The sequence below is a fragment of the Gasterosteus aculeatus genome, chromosome 8 (genome assembly GCF_964276395.1).
Source record: "Gasterosteus aculeatus chromosome 8, fGasAcu3.hap1.1, whole genome shotgun sequence".
In the NCBI taxonomy this organism is placed as follows: domain Eukaryota; kingdom Metazoa; phylum Chordata; class Actinopteri; order Perciformes; family Gasterosteidae; genus Gasterosteus; species Gasterosteus aculeatus.
The window spans coordinates 11,552,355-11,567,902 of NC_135695.1; the positions used below are offsets into that span (position 1 = coordinate 11,552,355).

General features: G+C 41.3%; 1 protein-coding gene across 2 annotated transcripts; it reads right to left on the reverse strand.

Annotated features, from left to right (window-relative positions):
• Window positions 1-174: 174 nt before the first annotated feature.
• myo1f (myosin IF) lies at window positions 175-15,477 on the reverse strand. 2 transcript variants are annotated; one of them, XM_040184380.2, is made up of 29 exons: window positions 15,156-15,354; window positions 14,870-15,045; window positions 12,097-12,225; window positions 10,886-10,975; window positions 10,684-10,778; window positions 10,518-10,605; window positions 10,318-10,407; window positions 9,523-9,654; window positions 9,265-9,399; window positions 8,239-8,371; window positions 7,610-7,806; window positions 7,413-7,493; window positions 7,191-7,277; window positions 6,891-6,977; window positions 6,347-6,514; window positions 6,039-6,124; window positions 5,836-5,917; window positions 5,577-5,683; window positions 5,394-5,492; window positions 5,150-5,294; window positions 4,565-4,679; window positions 4,317-4,486; window positions 4,014-4,159; window positions 3,315-3,461; window positions 3,088-3,236; window positions 2,865-2,927; window positions 2,031-2,226; window positions 1,210-1,370; window positions 175-1,080 (listed from the first exon to the last, which is right to left on the reverse strand). In XM_040184380.2, exons 2-29 carry the CDS (start codon window positions 14,870-14,872, stop codon window positions 1,004-1,006), a joined length of 3,258 nt encoding a protein of 1,085 aa, XP_040040314.2. In that variant the 5' UTR covers window positions 14,873-15,045; window positions 15,156-15,354; the 3' UTR covers window positions 175-1,003. The 2 variants fall into 2 exon arrangements, with proteins under 2 accessions (XP_040040314.2, XP_077964312.1); XM_078108186.1 differs by having other exon boundaries at window positions 14,870-15,477.
• Between the last annotated feature and the right edge of the window lie 71 nt (window positions 15,478-15,548).

Below are 15,548 nucleotides of genomic sequence, written 5' to 3' on the forward strand. Positions count from 1 at the left end.
ACAGATGGTTCTTATTATAACAGTGTCATATATAGGTTTTTGCTTTATATTTGTATTAGCCAGACTATTAATTATTGAAAATTAATTGTGAAATCCTGTAGCCCTCGACTTTACAAGTATTTAATTGAAAATTGGAAGTAGTAATCAAATTAAATACAAGAGAATAATTCATAATCAGAGTTGCAACATTTTTTATTTATTCATATAAAAACAAATATTGATTGGCTGTGAAGAAATGACATTGATTTACAAAATCAACCAAATATTCAAAAAATATTATAAAAATGCTAAATGTAAAGTTAATAAATCTTCTTTTTTGTAATTCAGAAATATTTCATAACTTACTGATGAAAGCATCAAACCAGTGCAAAAGTCCTTAAAAAATATATAATAAAATACTTTTACTGAGGTGAATGATATTTGTAATGATAACAATAATTGTGAGGTTTCAAGTATGGTTTTTGGGTTGCTACAGACCTACAGACCTAACAGCCATGTTCAGTATAATTTAGAATATCAATTATTACTTCATTTCATTTTGTTATCTTAACCGCACCCATACTGAGCCGTATTCGTTGCTCTGGAGAACACCTTCAGGGAAAATATGGACACTGTATACACAAAAAGCAATGCCTTATTTTCTGGTCATCTTTAGCAAAGTAACATCTCAAAGAAAGGTGTTGTGGGAGTAACAGTGAGGTCAAAGATAGATATTGTTGTTATCATTCAGAACGACAGCAGATGAAACCAGAGCAGCTCTTTGCAGTGGACCTTTAAGGGTTGTGTCCATAACAACAATGTCTTCTGTGCTCTATTCCCACAACCAATGTATGAGCCTGTAATATCAGTGAGGCCCAGCTTTAAACAGTTTCCATCACGGATGACGCTCTAACTTGCAGCCATGAGGAGGCAGTTTCTTCAGCAAACAGGAGGCGCTGCTTTTCAACAAATTACACGAGTTTCTAGACAGACACAAAGTCCACCAGCAAAGGCCGAGCGCTGTTCAGATCTTTTCCACATAGTTACCAGGGAAGAGTCCCTCCTTTCCTTGAACCCTGCCAGTCCACCAGCCCGATGGATCTACAGAGAAAATAAATAAGTAGATATAAATGTCACAAATCACTGTTTCAAATCCAACACAGCAATACATTTAGAGCCTACTGATGATTTATATTCACGCTCCATCTTGCATTCTTATCATGCACACACCTTCTTTGATGAGGTCGAACACGTCGTTGACGTCGAAGCTGATCTCGTCCGTGTCCTGGCCGATGTACTGGTATATGGCGCGGCAGCGGGGCCCCTTTGGTTGAGGCTGAGGCTTAGGAGCCGGCGGAGGTCGCTGGCTGATGCTCCTTTTCCTCTGCTTCCTGTTGCAGAGAGAGGGCAGTTTGTCAGTGAGATAAAAGGAGCAGCTTAACAGATGGACTCTTTCAAAGGGAAGTTTCTGGTCGGCGAAATGGTGGGACAGGGAGAGTCGAACCAGAGGGAAGATGTTTAGGTTTGTGTATCTTCATCCGGGGGAAACTGAGTCAAGCCAAAACACTCACTATTAAGAGAGCTCATAATGAAAATATACATTTGCTTGTCATGTAGCAGCAAAGAGACAACTATCAGTTACTACTTTATTTCGCTTCAATGGTTGGCTGAGCAGGTGTTTGCAAGGACTATCTGAGCTCTCCTGTCTATTATTTATACAGCTCGTTACCTTTCATGTAAAAACAATTGGAATACCATGAATACATCTCAGCAGAGACCACATGTAGGGATTATTGTTACCTTATCTTGGTGCTTTCTATGACGGCAGTTTCTTTTTTGCCTTTTTGCCTATTAACACTAAACAAACTATTAATAACTAAACAGGTTTATCTATCTCATTTGTTTGGGCTCAGTAACTGTCGAGACTTCTTTGAAACTTAGAAACTTCTTTGAAGTGATTTTTTTTTGGTGACAAATCAACTCCACCCACACATGCTGTGATCATCCCTTCCTTCCCCTTTTTCATACGCCGCGTGGCGATCTTTCCTCACCCTGACATGCCCTGGTCGGGCACATTGAGGAAGTCCAGGTTCCCTTGGTTGTTCTGGGAGTGGGCCGGCACCCTGGGGGCCCTCTGGGAGCCCAGTTTGGGCGGAGCTGTGCTGGGTGGCCGCCCTTGTTTGTGCGGGGACGAATATGCGGTATCTGACGGTTGTTTGGAAAAATTGGCTGCTCCATTCTGGTGCGCTAAGGGGTGAGAAAGTGTTGCAAAAGTAAAGATTGAACGCAAACAAGTTACAGGTATATTCAATCTTGTAGAATTATTCATTGGATACAAGTGTATAGGGGGTTGGTAATTGTCAGGGGTAGAAGAAGTATTATATTAATTTACTAAGTAGCAGTAGATTAAAGTATTCTTAACGCAGGCAGAATGGCTCCAGTCAGTCTTATTTTAAGGGATTGTTACTGATGATGCATTCATTTGTATGCTGCATATGGTAAGTAAAGTTGATTTCTAATCATTTACAAAATTGTAGGTTAATTTAATCAATTAAAACAGTGGTTGTTATGTTAAAAATTGTTTACGTTTTGCAAAACTATGATCTTCAAAGATCTTCTATTATTAGTTGCTGTCAAATAAATGTGGAGGAGTAAAAGTCAACATTGCAATATAAAAGTGTATGCGTGGGGAGAGTGGTATACATTACATTACATATAGCCTGGCATAAAGGCAAATGATCAAATAACAACTGTAGCTGAGTAAATGTACTTAGTTACATTTAAGTTCAATTGGTGTTTTAAATGACCAGTTTAAAATAAGAGATAGATAAATATAAGAAATATTGACTATAACAATTACAATACAGGACAAACTGGGATTTCACCTCTGCTGGCAGCATTATTTCTCCCTCCACCACGAGACTGTGGAGCACTCTTCCTGCTCGGCTCTGACGAAAAACAAAGCTGGTTACAATTAGCCGTCAAATTAACAAGAATGAACAGCAAAAAATATATACTTTCATAATCTTTTCTTCATTTAAAATGCAAAGTTTTTGCCGGGTTCTCCCCCTATTGTCTGCCATGTCGCAGTTGTTTGGTTCCACTTACTGGAGGACTTGGGTAGGCCGTCTCCAACCGTGATGGAGAGGGTTTTCCCTCCAGCTTTGAGCTCGGCCACGTCGCCTTGCCCCCTCTGAAACACCACCACCCTGGAGCCTCCTCCACCCCAGCCCTCCTTCTTCACTCTGAACTCCAACCTGCGTGGGAACAAAGTGTCTCAGTGTTTCCTGTATTTGTTGCAAGTAAACGTAGTCTGAGCGTGTAGGTTTCTCTACCTGTCAGTGAAAGAGATTGACAGTTTTCTCTTGATCGCTTCCTCGTAGCGTTTCAAGAGCAGACTGAGGAACTCAGTCTTGAAGTTGGACTCCAGCAGACTGTCATACTGGGACTCGTGCAGGATGAAGAAATCATCCTGTCTGGTGCTGAAGACAAATAAAAACAAGACCATTAAGATCTCCCGGGAAAATGCAAACAAACGCAGTTAGTTTTACATATTCTGAGGAAAGTACAATGCAGTGCTGAGATATTAAGACGTTCACTGTCTTGCTGTATTTTAACGGAAGTAATAGCTGAAATAAACAATGTTAAAGATGTGTGAAGCTGTACTTCATTTGAAGTTACAATAGTGATACTGAAAAGAGTTTCAGGTTGAGCGTAGCGGCTAAATGAAGTCTGACGTAGTTATAATTATTCTTATCAAAACTTTGCATATCATTATTATTTCTGAAAAGCAAATGTATTTGATAAACAATATTAAAAAGGAACCCTGAAATGCAAAGATCTACAATTTGGACGACGTTCTGTGAATTCTCAACACATTTTATCTGCTGTATTTACTCTTGTAGCAGCAGAGAGTTCTCACGCAGCGGTTAATGACAGAGAAAGCACCAGTTCTTGTATTTTTCCAACCCAACATCAACCACAAATGTTGTTCATGGTTGATGATGCGAAACCTCCCTTTGTTTGAAACCTACCTGAGAGAGACGCCGCTGAGGCTTCCAAACTCAAGTTTCCGTTTCAGCACCTCCTTGATTTGTCCTTTCTCAGGTCCTTTCTTCACCTTCTCTCGGCCAATCAGATAGATGCCCTTGGGGGTCAGGATCAAGTCCCTCTTGATAGACTAGGTTGCAACGGAAAAAAAAAAAAACAGAAGTGAAAACGTTGAGCTTGCCAGAAAGAAGAAGTGCACAAAGGGCAGTCTTACGATTATTCAACACGCAGTGGTACATTTCTCAAATAAATAAAAAAAACTAAACCGAAACCCCATTAAGCTTCACCTTGAACCTGCGATCAAACTTGTTGACAGAATCAGCGAAGTCGACGCGCTCCCTTTTGGCGAGGAACTGCCTCAGCTCCGGCCTCTGCTCCAGGCCCAGGTAGTCTCCGACGAAGTTTCTGTTGATGCTGTTCTTCCGGCGCTCCTTTGAGTTGTACAGGATGTCTGAGGCTGTGATGCAACAATGGACAAACAGTCAGAATCACTGCGCAACGCGTCCACTTTGAGGCCGACGGCATTTTGACTCACCCTCCTCTCTCATCTGCTCATACTTCTTCCTGGCAATGTATTTTCTCCAGGATTTCTGAATGATTCTGGCAAAAGTGTCAAACTTCCTTTCCCTCATTTCCTCCAGCAGGAAAAGCTGTGGAGCATTGGGTATGAGGGAGGACTTTATATATATAATTTCTTCCGGAACTTCTTTAGTTTTCTCAAGCAGATACAGAAAGTAAGTGACATTTACTGCTGTGGAGGTGAGCTGATTTCAACTACAATACATCCTTTTAAGTCATTTGTTTTGCACGCATGCATCTTCTTTTAATTTATTTTATATATTATATAATATATATATTTATTTTTTTCTATATAAGATATTCATTTCTAAATGAATGTAGTTTTATAAACGTGTACAATATTTTCCCTTTGAAATGGAGTGGAACTATGAAGCAGGATAAATGAAGATACCCAAGTACTAGTAAGTTAAAGTAGATCAAATGGGTTCTAAAGTACAAATCAATTTATTTAATTACACCCCACCACTGATCAATATAAAAACCAGAATGAAGTATATTAATATATATATATATATATATATATATATATTTTTTTTTTTACCGATTCAGGGTTCTTGACAAAGACCTTGGAGCGTCCCATCTGGTACTGGTCGGTATCCATGTTGACGGAGCGGAGGAGGTGAAGGACCCCCTGCTGCTCAGGGCCCCTCCAACACGGCCACGTCTCCGCTGTCAGAATAGCATACCTGGATACAAAAAGTTACCTTGAGAGTGTGTTTTGAACTGTGTCATTCTTCCAGGATAAACACAAAGGAAAAAATGCTTTCAACGGGGATTAAACTCACCTGTTCAGAAACTTATTGAAGAGTCTGCGGTACGCGAATCCAGCTCTTCTTACGCGTATGTTTTCCCGCAGTCCCAGATACTCAACCTGATGTCTCCCTCTAAAAACAGACGGAACGCCACCGTTCATCAAAAAGTGTGGTTCGAGCGCAATTGTGTGAGTCCGTCACAGCGGCGATGCTGACCTGCTCTCCTCCCAGTCCTTTGGTCGTTTGGTCTCGTTGGGCTTGATGCAGCGGATGTAGTGCGGAGTGCACTTCATCAACGTGTTCACCAGATCATTAGCTTGTTTCTGTTGGAGATACCGGTGCGTGATCAATCGTTGTATTGCTACACCAAAAACATTTATTTTTCAGTTTTATGCACATTAAAATAGTTTTGGGGTTGTTTTGATCAAAGGGCCGCACAGTTCTTTTCACAGTTAATGCCACTTTAAATGCTCACCTTGATCTTTGAGCTGGCTGTGGTTGGCCTGCTTTTCTTATCCGTGTTGAGGTTTTCAGGAAACAAGCCACGGATGAAAGTGCTGAAGAGACACAAATGCCACAGAGTTACTTTTGTTTTGTTCCTTCTTATTTAGGAAGTTGCTCAACAATTATAAGGGAGCAATTACAAAATGCTACCAATGCTTGTTGAAACAGACTTACTATTCGCTGCTTTGCATGAGCTCAATGAGGTCCGGGAACAGCACATCCCGGTTTCTTTCACAGAAGCCGACGATATCGTACGATACCTGAGGGGAAATTATAAAAATACGACATTGTAACGGTCGGGTTAACATCATACAAGAAACAAACATTCAGTAGTAGAGAATAATGTCAGGTTATATGCTTCACAATTCTGAAATAAAAGACAATTGAGATTTAATGTATTAATGTAGCAAACTGAAATACAGAATGTATCTATCTAGTATTCCTGCTGCTGGAGAGTCAGTTTGACATATTCCATAATCTACCTTTCCAGCATAGTGATGTACGACAAAGCCAGAGTTCCAGCTGTTGAAATGTTCGTGTACTCCCACTGCGGCCTGCAGTTTCTGCAGCAGAGTGCCATCTGCACCCTCTCCTTTGGCATGCATGGTGGCGCACACATCATCCAGCACACTCATTATGCCTGGAGGGTTCTGCAGGGAGGATGGCTTGCATGAATCTTACCAAAAGTCAATCACCACTTGAAACTTATTTGACAGAGTGCACATTTTCAAGAAACGAGAACGATCCTTTTGTCAAACATAGAGACTAGAGAGTCATTATTGGGTGTTAAATAGATAAATATTGATTGTGTCCTATTCAACATAAAGAAAAAATTGTTAGTGAAAAACCCACTGAAATACATTTGACATAGTGTCTCACATGAGGTGATTGACATGCTGCTTCATTAAGCAGATCGCCCAAGTCCCTTACAGGAGAAGCACTCTCCTTGTTTAAACCACTTAAATGATCTGAGTACCCTTATGTTCATTAGTGTGTGGGTCTCTTGGTGAGGGTAATAAAGCTCACCAATTTATTTTCAATGAGGTCGCAAACAATCTTGTTGTTGAAGTACTCAATGGGAGTCCACTTGATACCCTCCTGAACGTACTCTTCCTGAGATGAAATGAGCGAAAGAAAAAAGCATAAAGGTAAACAGACTGAAATACATTTTGAGACAGTGGATTTGCATTATTCCCAACAATATTGAGCCTAAATTTAATAAAACTCTCTTTGTAGCCCCATCTACCCAGCATACTGTGGATGTCAGGAGAGAAGGAACAATAGATGTGGCAGAATTTGAAAAAGCAATCATAACACAGTAGTTACCTGCTCGGCCTTCAGAGTCAGCTCAATAAAGATTTGTTGCAGTTTCTCATTTACAAAGTTGATACAGAACTGCTCAAAGCCATTTCTCTGCCAGGAGGAGAACGCAATCCAGTCAAAATCACAGTACAACAAATCCTGCTGAGCTGCACCACGAAACTAACATCTGTTATTTTTGCAGAAGCTTATGAATATTATGGACCCGCAAGTTATTAGAAAACTAACCTGGAATATCTCAAAGCCATAAATGTCAAGTACTCCGATGCTGAATTCTTCATGTGGTTTTTGAATGGCTTTATTTATGGCCTAGTGAAGACAGAGAAGGTTAAAGCCAGAAGAGAAATATGAAATGAGATTAAGTACGCATTTATCTCAACTTGTGTAGGTCACGGGATGCTACTGGGATAAAATATGTTGACTACCTCCACCAGGTAGTCAAAGAGTCGTGCATAGAGGGCTTTGGCCAGGGCGTCTCGTGTGTAGGTGGCCTGCTCCTGGTTCAGGGTCACATTAATGGACTCACTCTTCCCGGCCCACTTCGACTCCATCTTCCTGCTGGTCAGTTTGTCCTGCAGGCGGCTGGGATCGATGCCCAGCAGATAGGCGGGAAAGGCAAGCACTAAAGCAAAGAAAAGCAAGCACTTTTTAATCCACGCGAATATATCATGACTAAATGAGGCCCATAATAAAGATTCGGACATGTGCAGCTTCAGGATTGAAAGTGCACATACTGCCTGAGAATGTGCACTTCTGCAGTAGACGCAGACACAACCGAATAAAATCAGCTGCAGCTTTAATTGCACAAGCGCAGAGAGACGTAAACAGCAATTAGCTACTGTGCCGGGACTCCCCAGGCTGCAAACAAAGGCGAGGATAAACAAGATAACACGGGTGACTCTATCAATTATCAGTGCCGTGTCTGCCGTGGGAGTGCTTTGTCATGGGGATCCTTATTACTCACTGGGGCATTATATACATCAGGTGGGAATGTTTGTGCAGCTGCACGGATGAGATATTACACGTGTGCTGTCTGTGCGCGTGACCCACTCACAGTCTGTGCTCTCCACCTTCCCATAGTTGCCTGCCTCTATGAAACTGATATTTCCCAGGTGGAGGATACCGCCGACAATTTGAAGGACCTGAGTCTGGTGGTCACCTGGGATCCCAATCACCTGCATGGCCTCCTGGGGACCACAACACAAAAGCAGACAGTGCAGCCATCGGTTTGTAGCAATTTCCTCATTATTCAGTGGAAAATGTATTAATCTAAAGGACATTATTTGTTTTAGTTAGTTTGCCTAAATATGATGTCATTTTGGATTAGTGCCCTTTCAATGAATCCAAATGTTACCTTTATGTATAAGTGTCATTATACATAATTGTTTTATTATTATTATTAATCTAGCCAATGTTGGCAAAATCATTTATATTGAGGGTGGGATGTAGGTCAGACTGCATCAGTTTTAGTTAAGTACACTCAGTAAACTGGCAGTTGAGTTTTACTGTTTAACCTATGAGGTGTCCAGGTCAGAGATGAGCATTTTCCATGATGATTATCATGATCAAATTAGGCTTAAGTTTATCACAGGCTTATCGTATTGGCTTATCAAAGCATACGTAATAATAGCCTTATGAAAAGCTATTACACTGCCATTGCTTGATTACCCACTAATTGTAGATTTCTAAGAGGTTTTGCATTGTGAATTATCAATTGGCTTAAGGCGGTCTAGTTGATGTCTGAGTCCTGGTCGAAAACAGTTTTTACACAATATGATTTTTTAATACAGTTTGGGTTTAACCATATTATCACAAGATAACAGTAGAGAATAGTAGAGTACTTCTTGTATCTTAGAATTAAGCCCTGTATACTTTGCAACAAAGGGCCTCGCATCTACAGGTCTGAACCGTTGCAGCAAATATTGTAAAAAAAAGCCTAGGTTGGATAAATTTGCATGTATTTGTGACTTTCTTCTTCTTTTCTTACTATTGCAATTCCCATATAATTTGTCGTGCACCCACACCCACCCCGTCCCAGAGATGGATCCAGATAGATTCCTCCTGTATACTGCATATGTACCATAGTCTCTTGGAAATCTTTGCTGTCATTGGTCCCATCCACCTTGTAGGTCCCAGACTGGTTGAGATAGCAGTAGTAGTCTGGGGTCATGATGCCCAGGCTCTCTTTCTGCTGATCGTTGGCGCCCTCTATCATCTGGAAAACAGCCGTGTAAGTAGTCATATCACAATGTGCACCGACAATCGATGCCAGAGTAACACTGGCATTGATTGGAGAGCACGGAAGGCTAGTTTTCTGTGATTAAGCTGTGACTCTAACCTGATAGTAAATGTGGAAGTTCCTCTCGTTCTCATTCTGGCTCACCACCCTCGACTTCTCCAGCAGGAAGTTTGAGATTTTGCCACCATCTGGCTCTCCTCCTCTGCTGAACTGAATCTCAAAGTACTTCCCCTGGTGAATGCAAAGATCACAGGCGACAAACATGCTGACGGTTGATAAATTTGTCAATTTCCCCTCGTTGTGCGGTTGTCCTGAGCATCATGACACAAATAAAACTAAAAATCTCCTAACCCGCCGCTCTCTGGCAGCGAAACAGTTTTTATAGATGTTTTTCCATAATTTCTAAATCAATAACTACAAAATAGTCCTCTCACGTTTAACTGCATTAACCCGGATACCAAACTAGTCAACCGGTGACAGGAAACGGTTAAAATAAACACAAGCACAGTGATGTGGGTTATAAGTGTGAAATTAAAAGACCCCACTGATGAGAAATGAAGAAGGATAAAAGGAAAAATACTTCTGCAGTGCATTGCAACGCAATAACTGTAGACTAAATGTCTCTTTCGTGTACAACCATAAAACCCCTTTTCTACGGCCACTATAAACTTTCAACGCACTCAAAGTTAAACTTTGGATCTATAATCTCTTTGGATGATATGAAGTGTATTATTTCTCTGTATTTCCGAGTTGAGTTGTTGTGGAGTCTGTTATATATTTTGGTACATGTGTTTGGTGCAAATATAGCATTAAGCGTTATGGATGTCCATTGCTGGTGAGATGGGGTTCTCCTCTCTGTGTTGTCTGCAGGTGGCGAGTAAAGATCGTACTCACAAAACGACTGGAGTTGTTGTTGCGGACGGTCTTAGCGTTACCAAAGGCTTCCAGCAGAGGATTCGACTGTAGAATGATGTCTTTAACATGCTGAGATACAGAAAGAAACCCACACAGTGACACGCTGTGAGGCTGAAGCAAAGCCCCCACGGTACACATCACACTGCAGGAAGTCTGAAGTCACTGGTTTCTGTCTCTACCTGAACTTTTGATCCTCCTCCGGATACTTTGGAAATGTAACCCATGATGTATTTGGCAGCCACGGTCTTTCCTGCACCACTCTCACCACTACAAAACACGGCTAAATGTCACTCAAACTACCAACACGAACAGAGTCGATGTAAGACACAGGGAAGTTGTGATCACCTAATGATGACGCATTGATTCTCTGCATCGATCATCATGTTTCTGTACATGTTATCAGACAAGGCGTAGATGTGGGGTGGATTTTCATATTGGGCCTAAAGGACAAAAAAAGAGAAATTTACAGTAATAGAGTAGGGAACAAGAAGGTGAACGTCATAATTTCACAGGGCACAACAATAAAATGCTAAAGGGTTTTACTCACGGCTCCTTGGTACATTTCGATCTCTCTGTCAGTGAAGTAGGGCATCTGTTTGAACGGGTTTACTGATATCAATACAGGCCCAATGTACGTCTGAGCGGCCCAGTTCAGGAATATGGTGGAAAAATAAGCTGGTAAATCAATGCTGGTATCACAAGATGGTGCATTCGAATGAACCAACATTAAATATAAACATTAAAAAAAACTTTTAGCACAGCTGGAATTAAGGGGACTGTCATTTATATTTGGAGGAAATTGGTAGTAAACTAAATAGTTGTGACCCAATAATGATTTAAGATTTCAAGTTAAAAAAAATCTCCACAATTATTACTATTGGGACATTAAAATGGTGTACCTAAATGTCTCGGCAGATATCAACAGTGGCAGTGACAGTTCAAACCCTAAATGTCAACCTCCTGGTGGTGCTAGATGAAACTTAGACGTCACCAAGGTCACCAGGATGCATCCTGTATGAACTGTGAATGTCTAAACCAATCAGTTGTTGAGATATTTCAGACTGAACTACAGACATCGGCAGCTGTGTGATGCCTCCACCCTGGCTGATAAATTACAGACTACTTATCTGGGGGGGGAATACGTGTGTCATGAGTCACCCGTGACTTGCATCCAACAAACTCTAAAGTTGTTTTTATCGATGCAGGAAAATGGCTAACTAGTAGTTAATGATTGATGATCCTCAATTAAAATGATAAATCCTGTGAATTTATAACTAGTTGCTGCTGTGGTGATAACAGCTGCCTTTGCTTGTATAGAAATGAAGTGAACTCATTTCCTGACTCTAAATATGGGTTTGAAGTTCTATGTTCGGAGGAAGTGAGCGGTTGACTCACACAGTGAATGCAGAAGAGGAAGAGTGTATGGATTATAGTTATGCCCTTGTTTGGTTGATTGTTTGACCGTATTTTGACATTTGTTTTACCAATTGATATGGGGGGGGAATGTTATGGGGTCCCAGCGTAGGACTTGGTGAGCTGTGTAAAAATGCATTCGACATGGAAATGAGGAGTTTGTTGTTCGTTTTTTCTATTTTCTGGTGCCTTCTAGAGGACTCCTGTCCCACCAGCATTATTACTTCCTGCCCACAAAAACAATATTAAAATGTTGTTTTTATTCCTATTAGTTTGCGTTGTAGCTAATCTCTTAACATCCCAGCAGTTAAATTACTACATGTAAAAAATAAGGTTTCGGGATACAAATATGTAGTCGTCCATGTATCTCTTTTTGAGGTTGTCCACGATGGCGTCCTCGGTGATCTTGGACAGCAGAACCATGTCGTCCACGCCGCTTTGCTTCACATTTTGACTCTGCCAGTGGTACTTTGCCTGAATCACACAAAAGAGAGGCAAAGTCTGAAAAAGCTCGGCCTGTACGGTGTTTTAAAATGCGCTTGAACAAGGAAACGCGATCCGTTCGAACAGACACACGGGTTCACGCACTCACATGACCCTACAGGCGGGCTTTACTATGAGAGACAGGGAGACAGAGACAGACAGAGAGATAGAGTTATATAGAAAGAGAGTGAGAAAGAGAGAGATGAAGATAGAGATGTAGAGAGAGAGATGGAGATAGTCTGGTGTTGTCTTTGTTTTAGCGGTTGTTGCTTCATTCTTTTTTTCTGTGCCTCTTGTATCCTTCCTTTCCCTTCCTCGCGTGGTCGGCCTCGCCCCTGATTTTATCCTCCCTTGTGTAACCACCTGCACCTCCCCAGTGTATTTAAACCCTGTGAGTCTCCCTGCTGTTCGGTGGATGTCTGCGCTTAATGGTGATCATATTCGGACTTGTGTTAGTTCCGTTTTTCGACTGTTGAAATCCCCTTTGATCATCCCTTTGTTAACTGCGTCTCTTAGCATCGGGGTTCTCCACCGCCACGCTGTTTCACATAGATAGACATCACAGATAATCCACATCAAAATGGTAATGACTAGCTTGGCATAGGCACGGATGGGTTTTAACAACATAAAAAAACTGTGGTTGCCCATTAGAGGAAGCCGGGGCCAGTTGCCATGCAACGGGACACTGATGAGGTTAAACATTTCAGAGAAGCACTATTTGTTAACGACATAATTACGAACAGTATGTGATCACAACACTAACTTTTGCTGAATGATTGTTTTGTTGTGGGAGGACGTTATTGTCTCCACAGACCTACAAACATTGGGCTGAAGTGATCTCGGCTGGTTTTCCCTTAAAGATGCTGGTCTGTTTGATGTGTTTCATTCATGTCTGTGGTATATATGTGCTTGAGAGAGAGAAACCTAGTTACACCTCAATGTTGTACCATATTCTAATACGGACAGAGTTCATGGGTTTAGAAGTTTCCCATCACTTAATTCCCTTCTTATTTGTTTTCTTTTCCAAAAAATTCTGGAAAAACTACTAATCACTAAAAGATATATATTTCTGGAATATCATAAAACGTAGCCAACTTAAGCATGAACATCAAACATAAAGTTGTAAAACCAAATATGTCAGACTAACTTTTAGTGTTAATGCTCTAGTGATGATTCACTAGATTAATTAACTAGATCCAGATTCAATGGACTGAGCGAATTTGATGATTTTCGAAGCAAAATTTCCCGTGTTTGCCCACAAACGTTTTCTACCTCAGTGAATTCCTTTTAATCTCCAACATGAAATCTGTTTTCATTGACAAACACGTTCTACTCTTTAGGCACTAAACAGTCTCTCAAGAAACTTGATGATGATGAGTTAAAAATAAGCCTTGAGAACCAGAGAGATTCCGGTTAACAAGGTATTGCGGTTTTGGCAGAAGTCACACCAGTAGAGATCTAAACAAGCCTGTATCATAAAATAAGAACCGTCTGCTAAAAAACTAACAAAACTGTGTTATCTGACCCTCTAACACCCATATTTTTGCCTGAGATCCTGCTCCTCTGTGAACATGTCCGTCTTGTTTAAATGGAGAAATGCCTGTATCTCACCTTTGACTTACATTTCGAATCGACGATGGCGAAATGATTATGCGGATAATCGGAAACTGTTTTTCAAAACAAGGTGTTATTTCAGATTGAGTGAATGCAGTGGTGAGAGAATCCACTGGTGGTGCACATGTATCTACACAATTTGGGGATCTTGCATCTAAATCTACTGAACGAGTATAAATTGTGGACTGCATGAGGACTTAAGCAATAAGTCTTTGTTTGGACCACTCTGCGTGTGAGAAGGAAGTGTTATGACAGAAACTACAGGCCTCTACTTCAGTCCACTTCCCCCTCTCACACCTCGTCTCTGCCTCTTGTGAAACCCCATGAACGCTGTGCACGCTACCAGGTCTCTTCCTGAATCGGCTGGCGGCTCACAGGGGGGGGGGCTGCCAAAGCAGTTCAATCAAAATTTGTCTTTTAAACTGAGATTAAACTAAAGTAACAGCAGACGTATGTTCAAGATAATCTATTTTACTTCCCATTTTAACATCAACTCACTCAAAGTGTGTATGTACATGTGTATGTACGTATGTATTATGTGTATATTTGTTTTGTTGGCTCAAGTGGCTTAAGTCAAAATCCATATTTGTGTTTAAATACGACAATAAAACAAAGTAACACGAAGCAATCAATGCATTTGAGCTCTCTTGACTGTCAATAGAAGGGATCATCCTGAAAAAGAGGAAACTGCTGTTGCTGTGAAGGAGCTGGATTTCCCATAAGAGATTGCCTTTTAAACCTGCCATCGCATCTTTTATACAAAACTGACTTTTACATTTTAAACATACCAAATGTAAACTGTAAAATGGAAATGTAATAATCATGAGCTGTTAAAACTTTTACAAAAAGCCTCTTTAAAATGCAGCTGTTTTGGGAAACAGAAGCGTCGAGGGGGAAACTGTTGTGACCATCTTAAATGTATGTGAAGATTAGATGATACGTTAATAAAATAACCAGGTCTAATGTTAGGAGCACAAACACACGTTTGTGGGAGACAGCAAATGAAGGTGTGGTACGTTACCATTGTTCCAGCAGGCCTCCTCGCTTCCTCGGGGGTCCAATGTCCAGCGTGTGTGTGCGTGTGTTTATCTGAATATCCTTGTTAAAATCCACAGGTTGACCTCTTCAGACTGCAGCCATCGGAGCGGTCGGACGGTCAGAGCCAACGAGCCAGCGACCTGCAGTACATGGCATCCACTGACACATTCAAAAAGTTACTTCCTCATGCAGTGCAGTGTGTGAAACAAGAACTGCATACACACTCACACTCACACTCACACCACGCAAAGTCCCCACAAAAAGCCAACCTGCTGCTTCTGTATTTCTGTCATATTTAAAGTCATCAGAGCGAGGCTGAAATAACAATGACCTAACGGGACGATGACGGCGCCCGTGTCAGCAGATCTGACGGTTGAATGGCACAATTAGTCGATCCAAATCATCTGCAGAGTGGCAGACGAGAGTCGACGACATCAACAACCACAAAGTGATAATTATCATCTGCCTGTTCCCAAATGACGGTGTTTCAGTTGTGAGCAGCACTCTTGCTCCACCCAGGCTGTGGTTATTTCACGTTGTGTTTGCTTCACCAGAGAGGCTGCTGCTTCCAACGCCCATAACAACTCGTGCAGGTTCACGCAGAGGCGCGCCGTGCTCACGGAGATGTTTCTGCGTGTGCGTGTGGAGGTGTCAAACTTTAT

Bases quoted from the DNA above. Each gene is read 5' to 3' on its own strand.
- myo1f (XM_078108186.1), bottom strand. The intron at 5,493-5,576 runs GTCAGCATCGCC...GTCTGTTTTTAG, and splicing joins AAGGACTGGGAGGAGAGCAG to AGGGAGACATCAGGTTGAGT. The intron at 3,237-3,314 runs GTAGAGAAACCT...GTTCCCACGCAG, and splicing joins TCAATCTCTTTCACTGACAG to GTTGGAGTTCAGAGTGAAGA.